Below are 18,010 nucleotides of genomic sequence, written 5' to 3'. Positions count from 1 at the left end.
TCAGAGGTAGACTCTAGCTCTGAAACTTCCTGCTGTGAGTGCAGGGCATGGGGCCTGAGTGTATTAGATACCACTGTCTTTAGACTCAGTGGGAACCCAGACAGATAGGCTCAGATTGCACTCGGACTCCCACCAAAGCCCATGTAATTTGGGTCTATACACCGCAGGAGAATAACATAGTTTACACTATTTCTTTGAAGTTAAAATACTTTTCTACCTCAAAGTCCTTTCTCTAGTGTATCCACTGCTTCATTCTCCTCAGGAAATAGCAGAGCAGGTGGGAAATGGAGAACGGATGAATGAAAATGTCAGTAAAAGAAAGAGATATCTTTAAAAGTAAACCTGAGCAGGCTTTGCTTGCAGTGTCTTGGCTGATGGACAGAGGGTGCAAAACGTAGCAGTTCAGTCCACAATGGCTCATTGTCCAGCTAGAGCAGGCATGGCGTTAAGCAACGCGCTTCAATTACACTGTCTTTTTTTCCTTCTTCATTTCCTGAACTATCCTGCCTCTCAGCTCTACACTACCGTTTTCATAGGATGGCAAAGGGGGAAAATAATCCTTTTCAAGTTCGGAGGGAGCACTTTACTCATGGGGATATCCGGAATCCACCTGCACATATTAATCACATATCTGGCCTCGTGCTCTATCTCTTTCAAACATAGGAGGGAAAATCAGTTTTTATGGAAAACTGTGATGGGAACTAAAGGAACGCACAGTTTATGGGTATGTCTGCATCCCATGCTTTTTTGATTGGTCCTATGTGTCCAGATATGAGGGTTAATGAAAGCTTCACAGTTGGCGGAAGAGGGGGGGGTAAAGGCATCTTTATTGACACCCTGACATTGACACGCCGCTCTGCTCTCCACTCTGTGGGCTCCTGCTTCTCTCCGTCTGGCACAGGAGTTATTTTTTCTGCCTTAGCGCTATCATGTGTTGTAATCTAAAGGAATTTAGAACCTTTTCAACTGCAGAGCAGGAGTGTGAGTGTCTATATGCGTGTGAAATAGATGGGTAGGGAGAGAGAAAGTGAGATGGGACAGACTTTATAGATTCTATGAGAGAGATGTCATATGGTTACACACACTAAATCAAGTTAAGAAAGGAATTTGTAGAGCCAAGTAGTTATTGTGCCGAGCACAGATTCAGTAAATGGGTCGTTTCACCAATTCGGTGCCTTTTGAGAAGTGTAAAAACGTCTGATTTCACAAAATTTTAAGATTCTGTCATAAAGAGCACATGTTCAACTTCCGAAAAAAGAAAAAAAAAAATCCACCTCAAGCGGGTAAATAACGAAACGACTAGAGTAAGTGACTATTAAGTTCCAAATAAAGTAACAGGGTTGATGATTTCATCTTAAATCAGCCATAAAACCCCTTCTGACAGGGAGAATGGAAGTGTATTGTGTGCAACAGGGAGGGGCAATTCTGGCTTTGTTCTGTGATTGTTTTGAATAAATATGGTCCAAAAGAAACAAAAATAGCTTTTTATCAAGGGCAACTTCTAAAGCAAGAATTTAGCTAGGACTGTCTGGGAGTTGTCGGAGTTGAATTTAAAATGAGCTGTTATTGGCAGAAAGGTTTGGAACCCTCTTTCTTATTGGTCTACGAACTAATTTACTGCCTGGTGATGACACCAGGCAGGCCAAAACTCCATCCCAACAAAACAGGCTGAAATTTCAGGCAGTCGTTTCAAACAGCTCTTACACTAAAAGGGCATCATCATGTTCATAATTTCACAGTATTATTCCAACCTCATAGTGTGGAAATATATATAAAAACACAGGAAAATCAAGTTGAGTGCACTGGACCTTTAAAAAATGTCTAGCCTATCGATCTATCTATCTATGGGTAACAGGGTTGATGTGTTATGCTCAACCCACTCAGTTTTCCACCACAAAAGACCAGAAAATGGCCAAAAAGAGTAGAACCAGCTCACCTGTTTTTACACTATGATTTTACTATTAGACGTTCAATGTTTCTTGTGATTTTTTAAATTTTATTTTATAAATAGTTTCACCATATTAAAACGAGAGTTCAGTTCACGTAACAGGCTTGACCTTAAAATGAGGGACATATATAAATGAATGACTCATCTTTTGGCACTTTAGCAAGTCTTTATTCATATTGAAAATATGGTTTATTGAATTCTCCATGTGGTCTATATTAAAGGGCACTTCATTTAATATAACACCTTTTTAAAATTCTATATTGGTGCACAATTTCTACTTAAAATATCAAAAAGGCACTCATTTCGTGAAACAACCAAAATAATAATCCAAGTGAGATTGAACATATTTTGTGCTGCACATACATTTGAAACAGTATATATGACCCATCAATAAATAATTATCTGTGTGACCCTTGAGGCTTTAACCAACACTGTAGCTATGATAGTTAGCAGTTGGTGTAACACAACCCCACAACACAGACCATTTAAACACATACCATACTGGTATATGTGGTAACATTGGCAATGACAGTGGTTTTGCTTCAATTATGTTTCCCCACATCTCGTAATGACTAACAGATATGTTTCTTGATTAAAGGGGCAATCTGCAGTTCAAACAATAACAAAGCGTAGGGACCCCGCCACTGTTTTGGTAAAAGCTAAGGGATGGGGCTAGAGAAATGTAACCACTCTCAAATTCATAGATATAGCTATGAATACAAAGACTGACCATCCATGATGTCAAAATTATACTTTTAATCATGTTTTGAGGCTATATAGTGTTAGTTTACAACTAAATTGTTTACAAAGAATGGAGTAAAACAAGCTTATATTTTGAGTTCTGATGGGGTATGACAGTTGAACTAAGCTCATGAGGCATTTATAAGTTATATTCTTTAAGAATCAATGGGTATGTATCATTAATTTAAACGTGTAATGCTCGAATCCTTCTCTAGCGAGAGAGAGAGAGAGAGAAGCTGAATAGTTCTACTCTTCATTGATTGTGAAGGCATACAGAAGAGACATGAGCGGAGGAAGGAGGTATTTTGAGGGAAGTGCCCGCAGCCTAGCCTCACTCCCACTCCACGTGTGTGTGCTCCTCAACTGCTTCCTCGTTGTGGAAGTTCTGGCAATTTCTCTCTGTCTCTTTCTTTTTAAAAAAAAGAAAGGTTTTAAATCAGACAGAAAGGTACCACTTGAAAGCAAAACATCCTTCTCAGGGGAGCGAGAGAAAGGTAAAACCAGCGTAACTGTGAACCAAGCTGACAAACAATGTTTTTCTATTCGCACATTTGCATCAGAAAGGTGCGCAGCAGCCACCGGTTCCACTTTGTTGCCAAGTGAAAGGGCAGCTATCTCAAACCTTCTTGAAGAGACGCATTAGAACTCTAAAGCTGTCCATGTTGTCAGGAATGGAAGAGGGTGTTGTACAGGCCAGGCTGCCACCGTGAAGCCTTGAATTTGTGCTACATCAAAGCATCCTGGGATACCGTTTCAGCATCCAATGACACGTTGTGACCCGTCCACTGTCCAGACCGGCAACAGCCTATTGAGATGTTGGAGCTGGTGTCTCTTTCTGATGTACTGTAAATGGGAGAACATGTTCTGCATGACTTGTACAGTAGTTTATTTCTCTAAAGAAACATGCATGGTGATGTTTTCTAATTAACTCAGATATCACCCAACATCTGCCAGTCAGAAGAGGGAGAATTACCTGCAGTACAATGATGTCAACACCTTGTGTTCTTCTCCATCAATAAAATCCAAAGGCCCGTACAAAGCAAAATACTGTACAGTAACACCCACTGGCACCAGGGAGAGCTTTGACTGTATTCAAAGGGAAAAGTGAGTTTGAATTACCAAGCACTTTCTGACAGAGGTCTGGCTGCAGTACAGGTAGACAAATACCTTTTATGGGTGTTTGTGATATGTCACTCGGCAAGAAGAGTTTCCTGCCATGAATTTCAGCATATTCAGTATAGTTCAACATAATGTATGTACCCGATTAAAGCACTGGTGAAGAATGGAAAATTAATTCAACACTCACAACTCATAGGAGCTCAGTTATAAAGTTTCCATTTGAAGAGAACACACTAAATCCACTCTTATACTTTATGATTTATGACAGGAAATGAGACATCTATAGAACTGGAAATCTATACAGCCTGCTGAAGGGACTGATGTTGGAACATGAAGTGACCGTTGAAATATTGAACTAACTTTGTTCAAATTACACACACGCACGCACAGTGCCTGAAGCCAACTTTAGAAAATATTATTTACATTTACATCATTTAGCAGACGCTCTTATCCAGGAAATATCCAGGAAGTAAACCAGGAAAGTACCACCATATATCACTAGAATGCTGGACTGTGTCATAAAAACCGCCTAGTCCCAAGTATCTTAAGGAAAATATACTTATCTTGTTCCATCTGTTAAACTCCATATTAGGAAAGCGCCATTCCCATAAAATTATGATTATTTTATCAATAAAAAGCCTACACCCACCCCAAACCACATGCATGTCAGCATTATGTGGGATTTATCCTAAAGTGTACAGCTGTGGGTTAGCACTAGCAGCCTCTGTCCCATAATTGATTTGACTGCATGGAGCGTTTCTTAAATCGCCAGTCCTCCCTGACTTTTTTATTTCACATAATACACAGATTAAATCATAAAAACAACTGTGGTTCAGACTCTGGCCTTTTTTTCTAAGGATATCAATCACAGTCAAACAAGCTGGAGAACAGTGGAGCGTGAAGCTGGCCAAACCGATCCCTGCCGAGCCCAGAGAGAGCACTCAGGAGTGGGCAGTGATTAACGTGCTGCAGTCAGGACACATTTCAGAGGGCCACCAGGAGGAAACGCCGGGCCATTACAGCACAACCAAAGGTCTGTTAATCAGCCTATTAGCGTTTAATTGAGGGTAGTTAATTAGGGAGATGGTGGGCAGTCCACAGGGGGAGTCAGGGGCCGACAGGGAGAGCAGCTGGTAACCTGAGCCTATTGTTACTGAGCCGCTTACAGAATTCCAGTGATTGATTGGCAGGAAAATTATCCTTAATTACACCTGTCTATTTCTGCCCCCTAAACCTTTAAGGGGCCGTAAATGAACAAAGGGAGTGGGTTCACGAGCCGAGCCACCCTTTAACTAGACTGTTGTCGGAGAAAAGCAAACACATTTACAGTAGGCCAGACAGCGCGTCTCCATGAAAATCATCAACCGTCGGCACTCCTTTGAGGAAGAACACTGTTTTAACACAGTGGAAAATTATATATTTTTGTGTGTGGCATTGGCGTACAGTGGCGGTGCAGAAAAAGAGAGCTGGCCAGCACCGGCGAGGAGCAAGTTCACCTCACACCCTCTCAGGTTTGTATATGTAACCACTCCACAGCTTCAAAAACCTCTCTCTCTTTTCCCTATGGAGAACGGAAAACAAAGATGTGCCTTGTGACTGTTCCAGTCAGTGGCGCGTACTGCTTAAACCACAAAGGCGGCCATTCTGTCCCTGTGTGCGCCCTGCACAGTGCAGCGGCCACCACCAGAAGCTGATTATGGCCTCTTTAAAAGTTACATTTGATTTAATGTCCCTGCCTTAGCTGAGCCAGAGAGCCTCGGAATGTGCCTTCCTGTGCTGGGCTGCAGGGGCTGTAGACTAGAGCTCTCTGGTAGGGAGGGCCACAGAGACTGAGTACTGAGCAGGGAGCGAGGGCGAGAGAGAGCAAGAGAGAAACAGAGAAAGAGAGAGAGGCCGACTGCACAGGGGCCTAAATTCAATAAAGGCCCTGACAAAGGCCTGCTTCTTGCCTCGGGATGCCAAACAACATGTGATCCCCTTAGGGAAATAACTGCCATTTATTTTCCTCATAGCCTCCGGGTCAGAAATAACACATGGGAACTTGTGACACAGCCTGTCCAAGATGCCATGTGCTGTGACAACTTATTAGTGACAGTGGCACGGACCGCCCACGCCATGCTGGCATTCTGTCCCTCTGAGGGGAATGGAAGGAGAGGGGCCCGGTTGGGAAAGGTCTAAATCTATCACAGACTCATGTACTGTAAGTACATCCAATTCTAGTCAATTAGTTCACATTGAATACTGAATTAAAAGAGTTAAGCTGTAATACAAAGTGACGAATATCCCTAAATCCTTTTAACCCAAGTTCTAGAGGTTCACTCGTGATTGAAATAAAATTTTAGGTAACATACAAAAAAATATTGTCTGAGAGATTGAGTTATATTTCAAAGGTGGTGCAAGTTTAAAAATAAAGTTAGCAAAGTACTCTCTTTGAGCAAAAAGCTTAGAATCTTTTTTTTGCAGAAACGTGTGGGATCACCATGTTTCACTATAGGGTAGTGACAGGGCCACTTTGCAACAAGTGGGAACACAGCAGAGCAGAGCTGGTTTTCCCTCCTATTTTCTCTCAAACTGTCTAAACATCTCCGTCCCCCTGGCCTGCCTGGGAAGTGGGAGGAATGCTAACACCAAGACTTCAAACACAATTAGGCCTCATCAACATGCACGCTTTGGTCCCCCCTCCACTCAACTCACTTCACATTTCTATCAGCCACCATTCACAACTCCTGGCCAGGAAGGCAGCCAGGCTGTCATTTAGCACCAGGAGGGTCTGGCTGGTGAGTCTTCACTAAAATAACTTGGGGGAGGTATGGGGTGTTAAGTGGTGCACTGTGGGTAACCTCACAGCTCAGCGGTCACAGGGAGATAAGGAGGGACTGCTCTGGAGTGGTTCGCAGAATTCCAGACCTTGGATGAGGATGTCACCTCCTCCTCCTTCTCTCCGGACCAGGTCACATAATTGACAAGATGAATAGTATCCCATCCTTCAACCAATCCTGATATGGGATTTTGTGGGGGTTCAAAATGGCAGTCAGTAGGCAGCCAAAGCAAAATGTTACATTGATGTCTTTAAAATTGTCAGTCACAGCAGTTAACAAACATATTTCAACTAACTTATGATACACATTTCAAAATAGTGTTACTGCAGTACACAGCATATCAGACAACATACGGTTGTAAACAGAGCCATTTTCTCCCAATGCACTTCCTAGCAGATTAGAAAAACACAAGTAATTTCCAGTGAATTAATATTATGTCATATGTTATGCTAGGTATGTTTGTGTTGTGTAGAAACAATATTTTGGTTCTATTCAGGGTGGCTAGTCAATGCACGACCGTGGAGCCAAACTGTGAAGTCACTCTTCTAACAACAATAACTACATTATGCATGAAGTAGAAAATCCCATTCATTTCTGGAGAAGAAAAACTTAAGCTCTTTCATTAAATCAGTACCATATGACAGTGAGCTAAATAAAACACAGTTGATGACACATAGAATGGACATTTACAAGAGATGCGGCACAAAGTTGTCGTTTTGTTCCTGCTAAGCTCTATCCATCAGAACCTTGGCTTGAGACTTCACTTCAAATGCTACAGACGAAACAGGGAGGGAGAGTCACCAAGCAAGTAAAAACAACGACAACACTAAACTGGACACTTTTATTCTGACATACCTGAGACAGGCTTTAGCATGACACCATCAGCCCAGGGTGAATTCTTGACTAAAGCTTACATTGCTGCCACAATTAAAGGTAGACTTAGCGATATGACGTAGATGCAGAAAGTAAACAGCATAGTGGGTCAATTTCTGCAACAACTAAGAGCGTTGAAGCGCAGGGCTCAACTTCTATGCTGTTTTGGTCCTGTGGCTACCACGCTGTAACAGCGTGAAGCGAACCCGTGCACATGCGCAGATACTCTGTGTGACTGTGTGAGAGCGAAGTGTTGCATCTCGCTCATATCAATATCTCTGGTGCTGTTCGTGGCAACATCATAATGCGTAGTTTAACTTTAAGTTGGACAAATTTCTGCTGGCAATAACATGTCCTCCCATGACTAGAACTGGCATCTCCTCAATGTCAGTTTATTTTAAAGTAGTTGTTGTTGTTCGCACTCCATGACCTGAGAGTGTTTGCAGAGGATTTACAAGGTGATATTTACAACCTCCTTCTCTTCCCCTTCTTGCACTTGGATGCCTACAAAAACAACTCCATTCCCTGAGAGATCAGGCACAGTCATTTTAGGATTGTGACATTGGTTTAGTCATTCAAACAAAGATGCTAAGATTCAGCATACGATTTGAGGCGTGAGTAAATACCCTGAGACATTTCTTGGAGACAGAAACAGCAAAGCACACATTTTCTTTTCATTTTATAAGCACTAACAATGTTTGAGTCAGTGTTGTGCCATACACACAAAGCAAATGTGTGGTTTGTCAATGTGAAGAATGTATCAATGCCTGAGAGAATGGGGCTAGATGAAATGTGCATGCAGATAGATATTATCATTTTTACAGTTACCTAGCTATCAAAAAAACAAAAGGAAAACATGCTAGAATACAATTTCTAGCTTCAACACAGCTATCTCATTTCAAAGCAAATGTAAAAATATTAGCTAAACTAAGTCCCCTTTCGAGATAAGGTACATTACACAGCTCTGTTTGCCTATACCCAGCCCCATGAGTTTAATTGAATTAAACCTATGTATTATATTTTCCCAGGCAAACACGTTCACTCTGGACCAGAGTGCTGAGATTTTCAGCTTGCGGAGCGTGAGCGAAAGCAAACACAGCTCCAAGTTATAAGAAAATATCTGTGCTGAACAAGGAGGCATTCATGAGCTGATTCATCCCAGGCTGAAGTGTTAGCAGCGCTGCAGAGGAGGGACATCTGCCATGATCACACTCCTCCACTAAGAGTCTGTTAACGAGGAACAATCCTGGATCATCATGGACATGTTACATCCATATATACTTACTGGAACTAACACCTTCACAAGGGGAAGACAGAACACCACACTATGTGTGTTAGTAGTAGGGCTGGGAATTGCCAGGGACATCACGATACGGTATTATCATGATACTTTGGTGCCGATACGATATGTATTGCGATTCTCACAATTCTATATGGATTGTGATTCGATACTGTGATTTTATTGCGATTCGATGTTCCAAACATATTGCTCACCATATGTCAGCTGCAGAGGGACAAGAGTCATAAGAAAACTAGTTTTGATCAGTCATGGAAATAAAAGTGCTGAAAACAAATTGGCTCCAAGTTTAAAAAGAAGATGGAGAACAAGCTTTGAAGGAAAAATACTCGAGTTTTGGTGCAGGTATAGCGATATTGTCAAAACAATACATCAATACATATCAAATATAATATCCCAATATGTAACTGTATCAACTTTTCTTCCCCCCATCACTAGTTAGTAAGTATGAAAGAAGTGAGCCCAGTGCTTTTGCCTCCTCAGGTGAACTTGTTATTCTGTCTTAGTTCCACATGTTATGTAAATGCCTCCATATACGCCAGCTGATCCCCGCAGCTGGGCAAGGCACTGGAACTTTTTTGTGGCGCATGAAACGAGTGGTGATTCACATGATCTGCTTTTACTTTCATATGGTGTTCATTGAAAAAAAGAGCTTTAATTTCCAAAGGCAATAGAAATGGGTTGGGGGTGATGAGTAAACACTGAAGTTGTTGCATCTCACACACCTGCGCAGGCCCAACTGTAAAGAGGATAGGGACAATTAAATCATGATGTGTGACACCCATGTCCTGATGGCTGTCAGGTCACGCAGTCCTTTATTGAGAATCTGAGCAAAAAGGGGCATAATACAACCATTACGCTACACACCATGACTGTGATCCACAAAAATATAATGATGTGGACTTGGACGAATACAGTCTTCAACTTTCACATAGCCTACATATCAATACGCCAGGAACGTAATAAAATGTGCCACATCCACAACCAACCATTTGAACTGCATCACGGTACGTCCAACCTCAAAGTAGAGAAAAGCTGGAGTCATTTGAGCAGCACTAAAGAAAGAAACAGAAGAGATGTGGGAGAGGCGAGGCAGTACTGGGAGGGTTCCGGTGGGGTAGGTTTAAAAATGCACGCTCCAGCTGTGCACGGCGTCCCACATAGCGAGCGGAGCAGGATGAGGCTACTGTTGGTTTAGCCACACAGGGTTGGGAGTACAGTACACGGAACTGCCGGTGGGTTCTTGGTATTCATTTCCCCCCCTCAATGAATCACTAGGTCCCACTGAGACTTCCATCACCCCAGGTAGGAAACACAACTGAACTGACTCAATTACACAGCTCTCTACAACCAAGGAACAATCCGTATATGACAAGGTACTTTGTTTCGGCATAGCTGTAACAAAGATGGCTGCTGTGAAATGTAAACCACCTCTGATATCAGATTCCATATCAAATGAAAAGCACCACAGGGATAAAGCAACTATGCTTTTCATTTGGTTCTTTTTTTGTTTAGTCTCCCCACTCATCTTGAAAAGGCGTCATTGAATAGGGTCCCTAGCTTCGTCCTCAATGTCCTCATTCTCTTAATGTTCTCCCCCACTAAATCAAAGACAGTACAGAGACAAAAACACCAATGTGGGTCCAATGTCGTCTATAAAGCCGCAATATATAACTTTTGGACGACCTGACCAAATTCACATTGAAAGCAAGTCTAAGAAACGGTACATCTGTTCTATATGTGCAATTTCTATGCTTCCCATTCTTAAGTTTCGTTGTTGCAACTTAACTTTCGGTTCAAACAGCTGAAAATACAATATTTTGGAATATTGAAAATATATTTCACAGCGGTTTAGACGGTACAATTATTCTATACACATTGGACCCAATTGCTTGTTTTGTCACATAAACTGAAAATAGGCAAACTATTCGAATTTTAGCAACCAGGAAATGGCGGAGCGATTTCTGCATATTGCACCTTTAAATTTGCTTTATTTGAAATTGATTCAAGATGAATGGCTATTAACTGAGTTTAACAGGATCCTATACAGAGGTATCTTCTCATATAAACCAATACACCGATTCCCCCTGGTAACCCCCTCACACAGCCCTTCTCCCAGTAAGTCACACATTCACACGGCACGTGAACTAATCTCTCCTTACAGACCAGGCGACTAGGCCACTTGGAGGCCCCATGGTCTTAAGTCACTAGGCGCCAAGTATATTGCTGTCGGTTTTGGTGGCTCAATCTGTCTATTGTCAAGGGAGCTTATGATAAATCTGAACGAACAGCAGGATTTCAGCCACTTGTTACTGCTGCTTGAAGTGGTTACTGTTGAGGGCTAGGGTGTTGTACAGTATCTGGTTCTCTGGTGCTAACATTACAACGTGTGTATGTGAATACCAAGGCTCAAGATACAGCTAAAGGGCCGCATACTAAATTGGCCTTCACATGAAACGCTACAGAAGGTCACATACCTCCATTATTCTGTCGTGGATCTGAAGGCCTCCCTCCTTGTCTGCTGGTCCATTCTCAACGATCTTAGATACAAAGATCCCTTCATTCGAAGTGCCATCATGGTCGTCCTGTGGGAGAAATTATCACGTTAATGACCCAATATCTGATCATCTCAGATTACACATTGATCAAATTGGATAAGAAATAATTGTAACATTTGAAGATGACTACATAAAAAAATATGAAACTACAATTCATGATAATTGACTTCAAATTCTTCAGCAAAAATAATATCTTTCAACTATTAAACAAGTCTCTTGCTAAAACTGCCTAACCCACTTCCAAAAGTCCTGAGGATATTATGCAGACAATTCTAAATGGTTTTCCCATTACCCATTCTCACCAATCAGGGTCAGAGACACCCTGCAGTCACATATGAACACAACTGCAGTCATCAACGTAGCCTGGTTAACCCAGCGATTAACCGCAGGGCTCAACATCCTGCAGTGACTCGCTAGTGGTTGCAGGTGCACATTACACAGGGCCTAATGTTATTCTCCACACAGCCCCAGTGCCAAAATGGCCTGCCAGTTTACATGTTTCCCAGGGCTGGAGAGTGTGACTGCGACCCAGCCCCTTAGAGGGGCTAAATGTTGAATGGATGTGTTGGATGGATACACTCTGCGTCCATCAGTGAGGCTGTGACCCCTGAGCTGTAAAAGCTATGATTGGCTTAACAAAGCCACTGCCAACATCCCTCTCAGCTCTCTCTTAAAACCACATCAAACCAACCCGCGCCTCTGCCAAGTCGTGAGATACTGTGCTAAATTTTAATGGAATACTTAAAGAAACCTCAGAAGTCAAGCTGTGAATGCTGTAATGAATTATTTCAGGTCTGTTTCCTCTTTTTTCCAAGCTCATCACAGTGCAGTGTTTACTGTGAAACCAACACGATGCCCCAAAAAATGGCCCGGAGTGGCAAGGGAATGTCACAACAGGGCAGTGTGAGAGGCCTGATGCTTTGCCATGCATCCCCAGCACTTAGACCCTCCATTGTCTACAAAGGCCAGCCCTTAATCATAGTTAGCCTGGCGCCCAACACAACCCGGCCTCCCCATCGCATCAACCCCAGTCAAGGATGAAAATGCCATGTGTCAAAAGCTGCAGGGCCTCTTTTTGTTATTTCCATTCAAATCAATAGTTTCTTGTGGAGGATTTGGTGACCTCTTTATGAATTCATCCGGTGCCTTAAAAACACTGCGAGCAAAAGTTGACTGTATCCTCTGGACTGTCCTTGGGTTGAGCTTGATGTATAGTTCTGTCAAGGGAACGGGAAAGGATACAAATCTACAAGACCATGGAATTAAGAAAAAAAATATGCTTCGGATGTTTGGTCCTTTTTATAGTTTCCTGCTGTAAAATGTTTTTCTGTAATAATCCACGTCGCTACAGCAAAGTGCGTCACTATAGCTATTGTAATGAAACCCAGAAAAACAACCCTGAGTGGAACCCTTTGGCACACATTCTTCCCAGTGAAACATATACTGCGAACACCATTTCAATGGCACCCGTTTTGTACAGAGAGAGAGAGAGAGAGAGAGAGAGATGCTCCATGTATGGGAGACCCAGTTCTAACTGAGCTCTGAGCCTGAATTTTTTAAGTATCTCGGAGTAGGAGTGCCGATCTTGGATCAGGTCCATCCTGTCCATATAATTCTATTCATTATCATCTAGAAAGGCGAAACTGATCCTATATCAGCACTCCTACTCTAAGAATCTTTGTGAATATGCGCTTGGATCCCAGTTCAGCAGTGATATTTTCAACAATGGCACTCTTATCAGAGGACTCCATGGAATCATTAATGATTGTCTGTGAGACAGCAAATACAGAGGTCGTAAAGGGTTATGAGCCCAGGGCAGAGGACCCATTTCACACCTGGTCTGTGTTTACCATGTCATCACAGTCCCCTCAATTAAAGACAAAAAAACTGTAGGCACAGTCATAATCCTTCATTTAACCCTCATATAAAGTAATTATAGTTTTTATCTGAAAAACCAAATCCGCAAACCCAACCAATATACTAACACACTAAAAACTTGTCTGATGCGGTCCATCCACATAGGCTTAAGAGAGAAACTTGCACAGTGTATTACTGTCTAAGCTTTGTCTATGTCAGTAAAGGGGTAAAACACCAAATTATAATTTATCGTGGTTCAAGTATGTGCCTCCATTCCTGATTTCCCATATGACATTTGGCTGACCATCAACGAGATAAAACAGTAACAGCAGAGATTCCACTTGTAACCTACCGCACATGGTCTTCCTCCCACAATGTTGAAGCCCAGAGAACCGCCCTCCCGATGAAGGATGGCTGTGACGTTTTTGGTCTCCCCACCCTGTGGACAGACACAGACAGAAAGAGGACAGGAAGTGAATTAACAAATATCACTGAATAACATAAATGATTGAACAAATCAATGACACCACCTCCCTGAGCGATAGAGAACTGGAGCTTATTTTCACTTCAAAACGACACAAAAATAACTCTGAACGACACAGTAGAAAGGACTGAACAAACCTATGAAGTCAATGGAGTATTTTTAGGTTTAGAAATAGCCTGAGGTAAAAAGGGTAGAAACCAAGGCTACTCCATACACCGTAAATGGATATGTAAAAAGTATCACCGTAACCAACATGGCTGGTAGCAGGGGGTAAAGAGTCACCTGTTCTCACATTTTAGTACATCACTGGTGTGGATCTACAACATGATTCGCTGTGGCTTAGCTAGCTCTCTGAGAAAGAGCTGTTAAGTGACTGGTTCAAGTAAGGGTTAATGCCTTTTCCTTCTCTCGCTCCAGAAGACGTTTGCTATGTGTATTAATACACCAGTAGACTTCTCTGTCAATGAAGGGATGACAAGTGGAACGCTGGGAAACCAGTGCAGTCAGCTTTCCACCTTTTTAGAGGGACAGTCAGGGGGTGGGACTGGGAACATCATGTCAGCTGTCATCCCAGTATGGAGTATGCCATAGCATACAGGGACTAAATATAAAAGCAAATATTAACAGTATGTACAGTGTCATCACTGAGTCTGGCTACCATATAGGCTACAGGATAGGGTACAGAGTGTATGCCATGGAAGAATGTGCACTGCTGCTGGACCAAGTTGTGTAGATGCATGTGAACAGAGTTCCACATTTAAATACAACTATTGGCTATTTACTAAATGGATAATGGCATATGGACAATTTCACAGTAACAGAGTGACACTGAGACACAACATTTTCTAAAAACACATTTACTTCAAGAACAGTGCGGATGCAAAGTTTGGTAACAGAATGACGGTTCAAACAGCACAAACCGTCATTCTGTTACCAAACTTTGCACCTGCACTGTTCTTCAAGTTCATGTGTTTTTTGAAAATGTTCTGTGGAAATTGTTAAAAGTAGTCCTTGTGCATAGAGTTGTATGGTTTGATTAACTTTGCAATCACTGGTTTTTCTTTGACATACAGTTGAAGTCGGAGGTTTACATACACCCAAGCCAAATACATTTAAACTCAGTTTTTCACAATTCCTGACATTTAATCCTAGTAATAATTCCCTGTCTTAGGTCAGTTAGGATCACCACTTTATTTTAAGAATGTGAAATGTCCAGCGTCGTCCAGGTTTGGCTGGTGTTGGCCATCATTGTAAAAAAGAATTTGTTCTTAACTGACTTGCCTAGTTAAATAAATACAAATTGCCCCTACCTTTTAGATGTTGTAAGGATATCCTAGATCTGTCCGAGCTGAGTAACCAAGACAATGTGTAAGGAGGACTGAGGACTTCTAAAACCAGTTGGGTAAGCATGTCATGCCAGAAAGGTACTAATCCCGCAAACAGACGCCAATCATCGCAGACAGTGTTGATCTTGCTTCTCAGTCACCTAACCTACAGTATGTAGCCTTATTTACGACAGGACCAAGGAGAAAGACCACATTCCCATATCCAGCTCAGTCATTCTTAGCCAGTCTACTTATTCTGTTAAATTCTGTACATCAGAAGCCAAGCGAATAGCAATACTGGAAACCTGGGCTATGCCATGTTTTACTGTTCTTAAAAAAAAAGTGGCTGAGATTCCGTGCTCCAAACCCAGCAGTCAAAGGAGGTTACCCGTCACTGTCACCACTGATATTTGGCAGTGGCTTGGGGAGCAAATATGTCACCCTGAATCTGAAATAAGTCATACATTTCACAGGATCTGATAACACATGACCTGAACTAGCCCCAGAAGAAACATAGACGCTGGCTCTCTAAGATTTGCAATGCAGCGACAGTCACCAAATTGCCCGCCTGCAACAGTTAATTCCACTTGTGTCTTTCCATTTGATACTGCCACATGTGCACTGAAGTTCTCCACCAAGCAATCCTGTCCATAGTGCTTAACTGAATCTGAAGAAGAAATCTGAAGAGAAAAATCCTTTAATCTAACCACATCATCCACATTATGATTTTTTTCTGGCTTCCTCTTTTTCTTTCATGGATAATTTGAGAAATTATACCTTTGGAGATGTTTCCTGGGATTAGAGCTTCAAGGAGGAGCACAACTTTCTTTGTTCATCCTCTTTAACTGAGTTTGTACAGTGCAGTCATTTCAGAGGGTTGAATAGATAAACTAAATAAGTAACCTGAATCTGTGTTGAAAGTGTTTACTCTTTCTGCTACCAGGCTGAAAAAAACATGTTAGTCATAATAGCTGATAGTGGTATCTAGTAATAGTGTGGTAGTGAGGTGCAGCACACATTTTGAAAGAGTGTAAAAACATGGGGAGAAAACACAATAACACTAGGTAAGGGACAAAACATGTCCCACTACTAACATGTCTCTCTGTTACCTTAAATTCAGAATGCTTGTAGCCTTGTACTACTGTACCTTACATTGCCTGCTCTTCCACTATGGGTTAATGTGGACTTACACAACATCATAAACATTTCAACCACTCCCTAGCTGACCAGAAGAGAGGCCTGTATCCATTTTTATCCAGTGTGTTGAGTTGGCTATAGAACATGGCAAAAACCAAGCACCGACTATAAATATGTGATATATATTTAATAATTAATACAGCCTATCACATATTAATTTATGTTTTAATGGATTAATGACAAAATACAATACTAGTCAATCGAAATCAATTAAATTATTATTATAATTATTATCTCAACATCATTTTTATTATGCTGTTATTACAATAGGACAGTCTCTTGCAACATCTGCAGACAGAAAGTCCCAAACAACCCTGAAGAGGTTCGCGGAGGTAATTGTGACCTGAGTCTCGGTGTGTACAGAACAATAGTAAATATTTGCCCCTCCCCCAGACTGCCAGCTGGCTGTAAGTGCAGCTGACAGACATACACGTATGGCAAGCTGAGGAGAATTAACACTTCTGACCATTACTTGGCCCCTACAAGTACTTAGTCGTTGGAAATCACATTAAACGCCATGAAATAGTAGACTAATGAAACCGTGTTTGACCACAGGAGACTCCAAGTCTGTCTGGTCAAGGGCTTGTAGACATCGGACCTCTAAAGTTTTCCATTGATTAATAATACAAACTCTGATAAGTAACGGAACATGGAACAAAGTAGCGCTCGAAGTCCAGATGTGAAAAGAATGACAGTACGCGCGCAGAAGAGATACAAAGTAACACACAATCGAACCATGGCCAATCACAAAGTAACTAACAGCATTAGAAATTCCATAGCCACACGTTCTGTAATTTGAAACTAACTTACCTTGCACGGGGGAGCAAGGGTCTTAGTCAGCGAGTCGATCCTTGCACTGTATTCAGTGAATTTCTTCTGATACTTCAGTGCTGTCATTTGTAGCTCATTATGCACAGCAGAGAGTTGAGCAAGAAGTGATTTCTCTCTTTTGCTCGATTTCAAAGATTGCTTCTTGAACTCTTTGTCCAAACTGACCACCTTCACGTGCAATGCACTATTATGTGCTTTCAAGGCTTTCAAACAGCAATGGGTGTCTAGTTTTTGCTCTTTGTGGGTGAGCATCAATCCACATCCATTTTCGCATATCCCGACCGGTCTGCAATCACACGATTCGCGCATATGGGCATCCATGTCCTTCAGATTGAGCACCTCGTTGCATCCTTTATTCCTGCATTTGGCCGGCGAGTAATCGCACATCTCGGTGTGCTCTGTCAGATGTTGCAGCTTTACCACTTTTTCACAGCCTCTGGCATGATTGTCACACTTTATGTCCAGCTTCATAATCAGGTTTTTCAGAGGGAGAACGTGGTTTAGCTCTTTCGTGGAGATCCTTTGACATTTGACGGGGCAGCTGCTTTGCTGGACAACCCAAGGCAGCACACAGCCAGCGCAGAAGACGTGACCACACGGAGTAGTGAGCGGGTCTTCTAGAACTTTATTACACAAATTACATTTAAAATCTGGGTCCACAGCCCCTTTAAACCGATCCAACTCAAATCCCATGTTTTTAAATAAATCCAAAATTCCGCCGGGATTCCCACAAATCGAAGTAGGAGTAGTGGGTGTTTTAGCTTTTCATTGGAGGAGTACTGACTTCAAGCTTCCTTACTGTCTAAACTAATTGACCGAGACTTACTCGAACAAAAAAAAAAAAAAAAAAAGTGGAGGAATTCTCTACCGTAACTGCCGTAAGAGCCGCGCACCAGAGTGCAACGCAATCATCTGACGATTACTGTGATAATTCATCAATCGAAAAGAGGGCATTCTTTAC

The 18,010-nt window shown here is 41.9% G+C and overlaps 1 protein-coding gene across 2 annotated transcripts in view; it reads right to left on the bottom strand.

Moving 5' to 3' along the window:
- The window catches only part of pdzrn3b (PDZ domain containing RING finger 3b), a gene marked incomplete at both ends in the record, with an annotated part of 125,814 nt that extends 108,072 nt beyond the window's left edge, over positions 1–17,742 (bottom strand). The window contains 3 exons of one of the 2 annotated variants that reach the window (XM_084167157.1): positions 11,275–11,382; positions 13,565–13,651; positions 17,029–17,742. In XM_084167157.1, coding sequence (XP_084023283.1) covers positions 11,275–11,382; positions 13,565–13,651; positions 17,029–17,742 — 909 coding nt within the window. The remainder of the gene's footprint in view (positions 1–11,274; positions 11,383–13,564; positions 13,652–17,028) is intronic. The other variant, XM_084167158.1, reaches the window with a different exon arrangement.
- Positions 17,743–18,010: the final 268 nt, after the last annotated feature.

The sequence above is a fragment of the Coregonus lavaretus genome (assembly GCF_964263955.1).
Source record: "Coregonus lavaretus genome assembly, chromosome: 8".
Taxonomy (NCBI): Eukaryota; Metazoa; Chordata; class Actinopteri; order Salmoniformes; family Salmonidae; genus Coregonus; species Coregonus lavaretus.
Note: the sequence above shows the minus strand (reverse complement) of the source record. Positions and strands in the feature narration are given on the sequence as shown.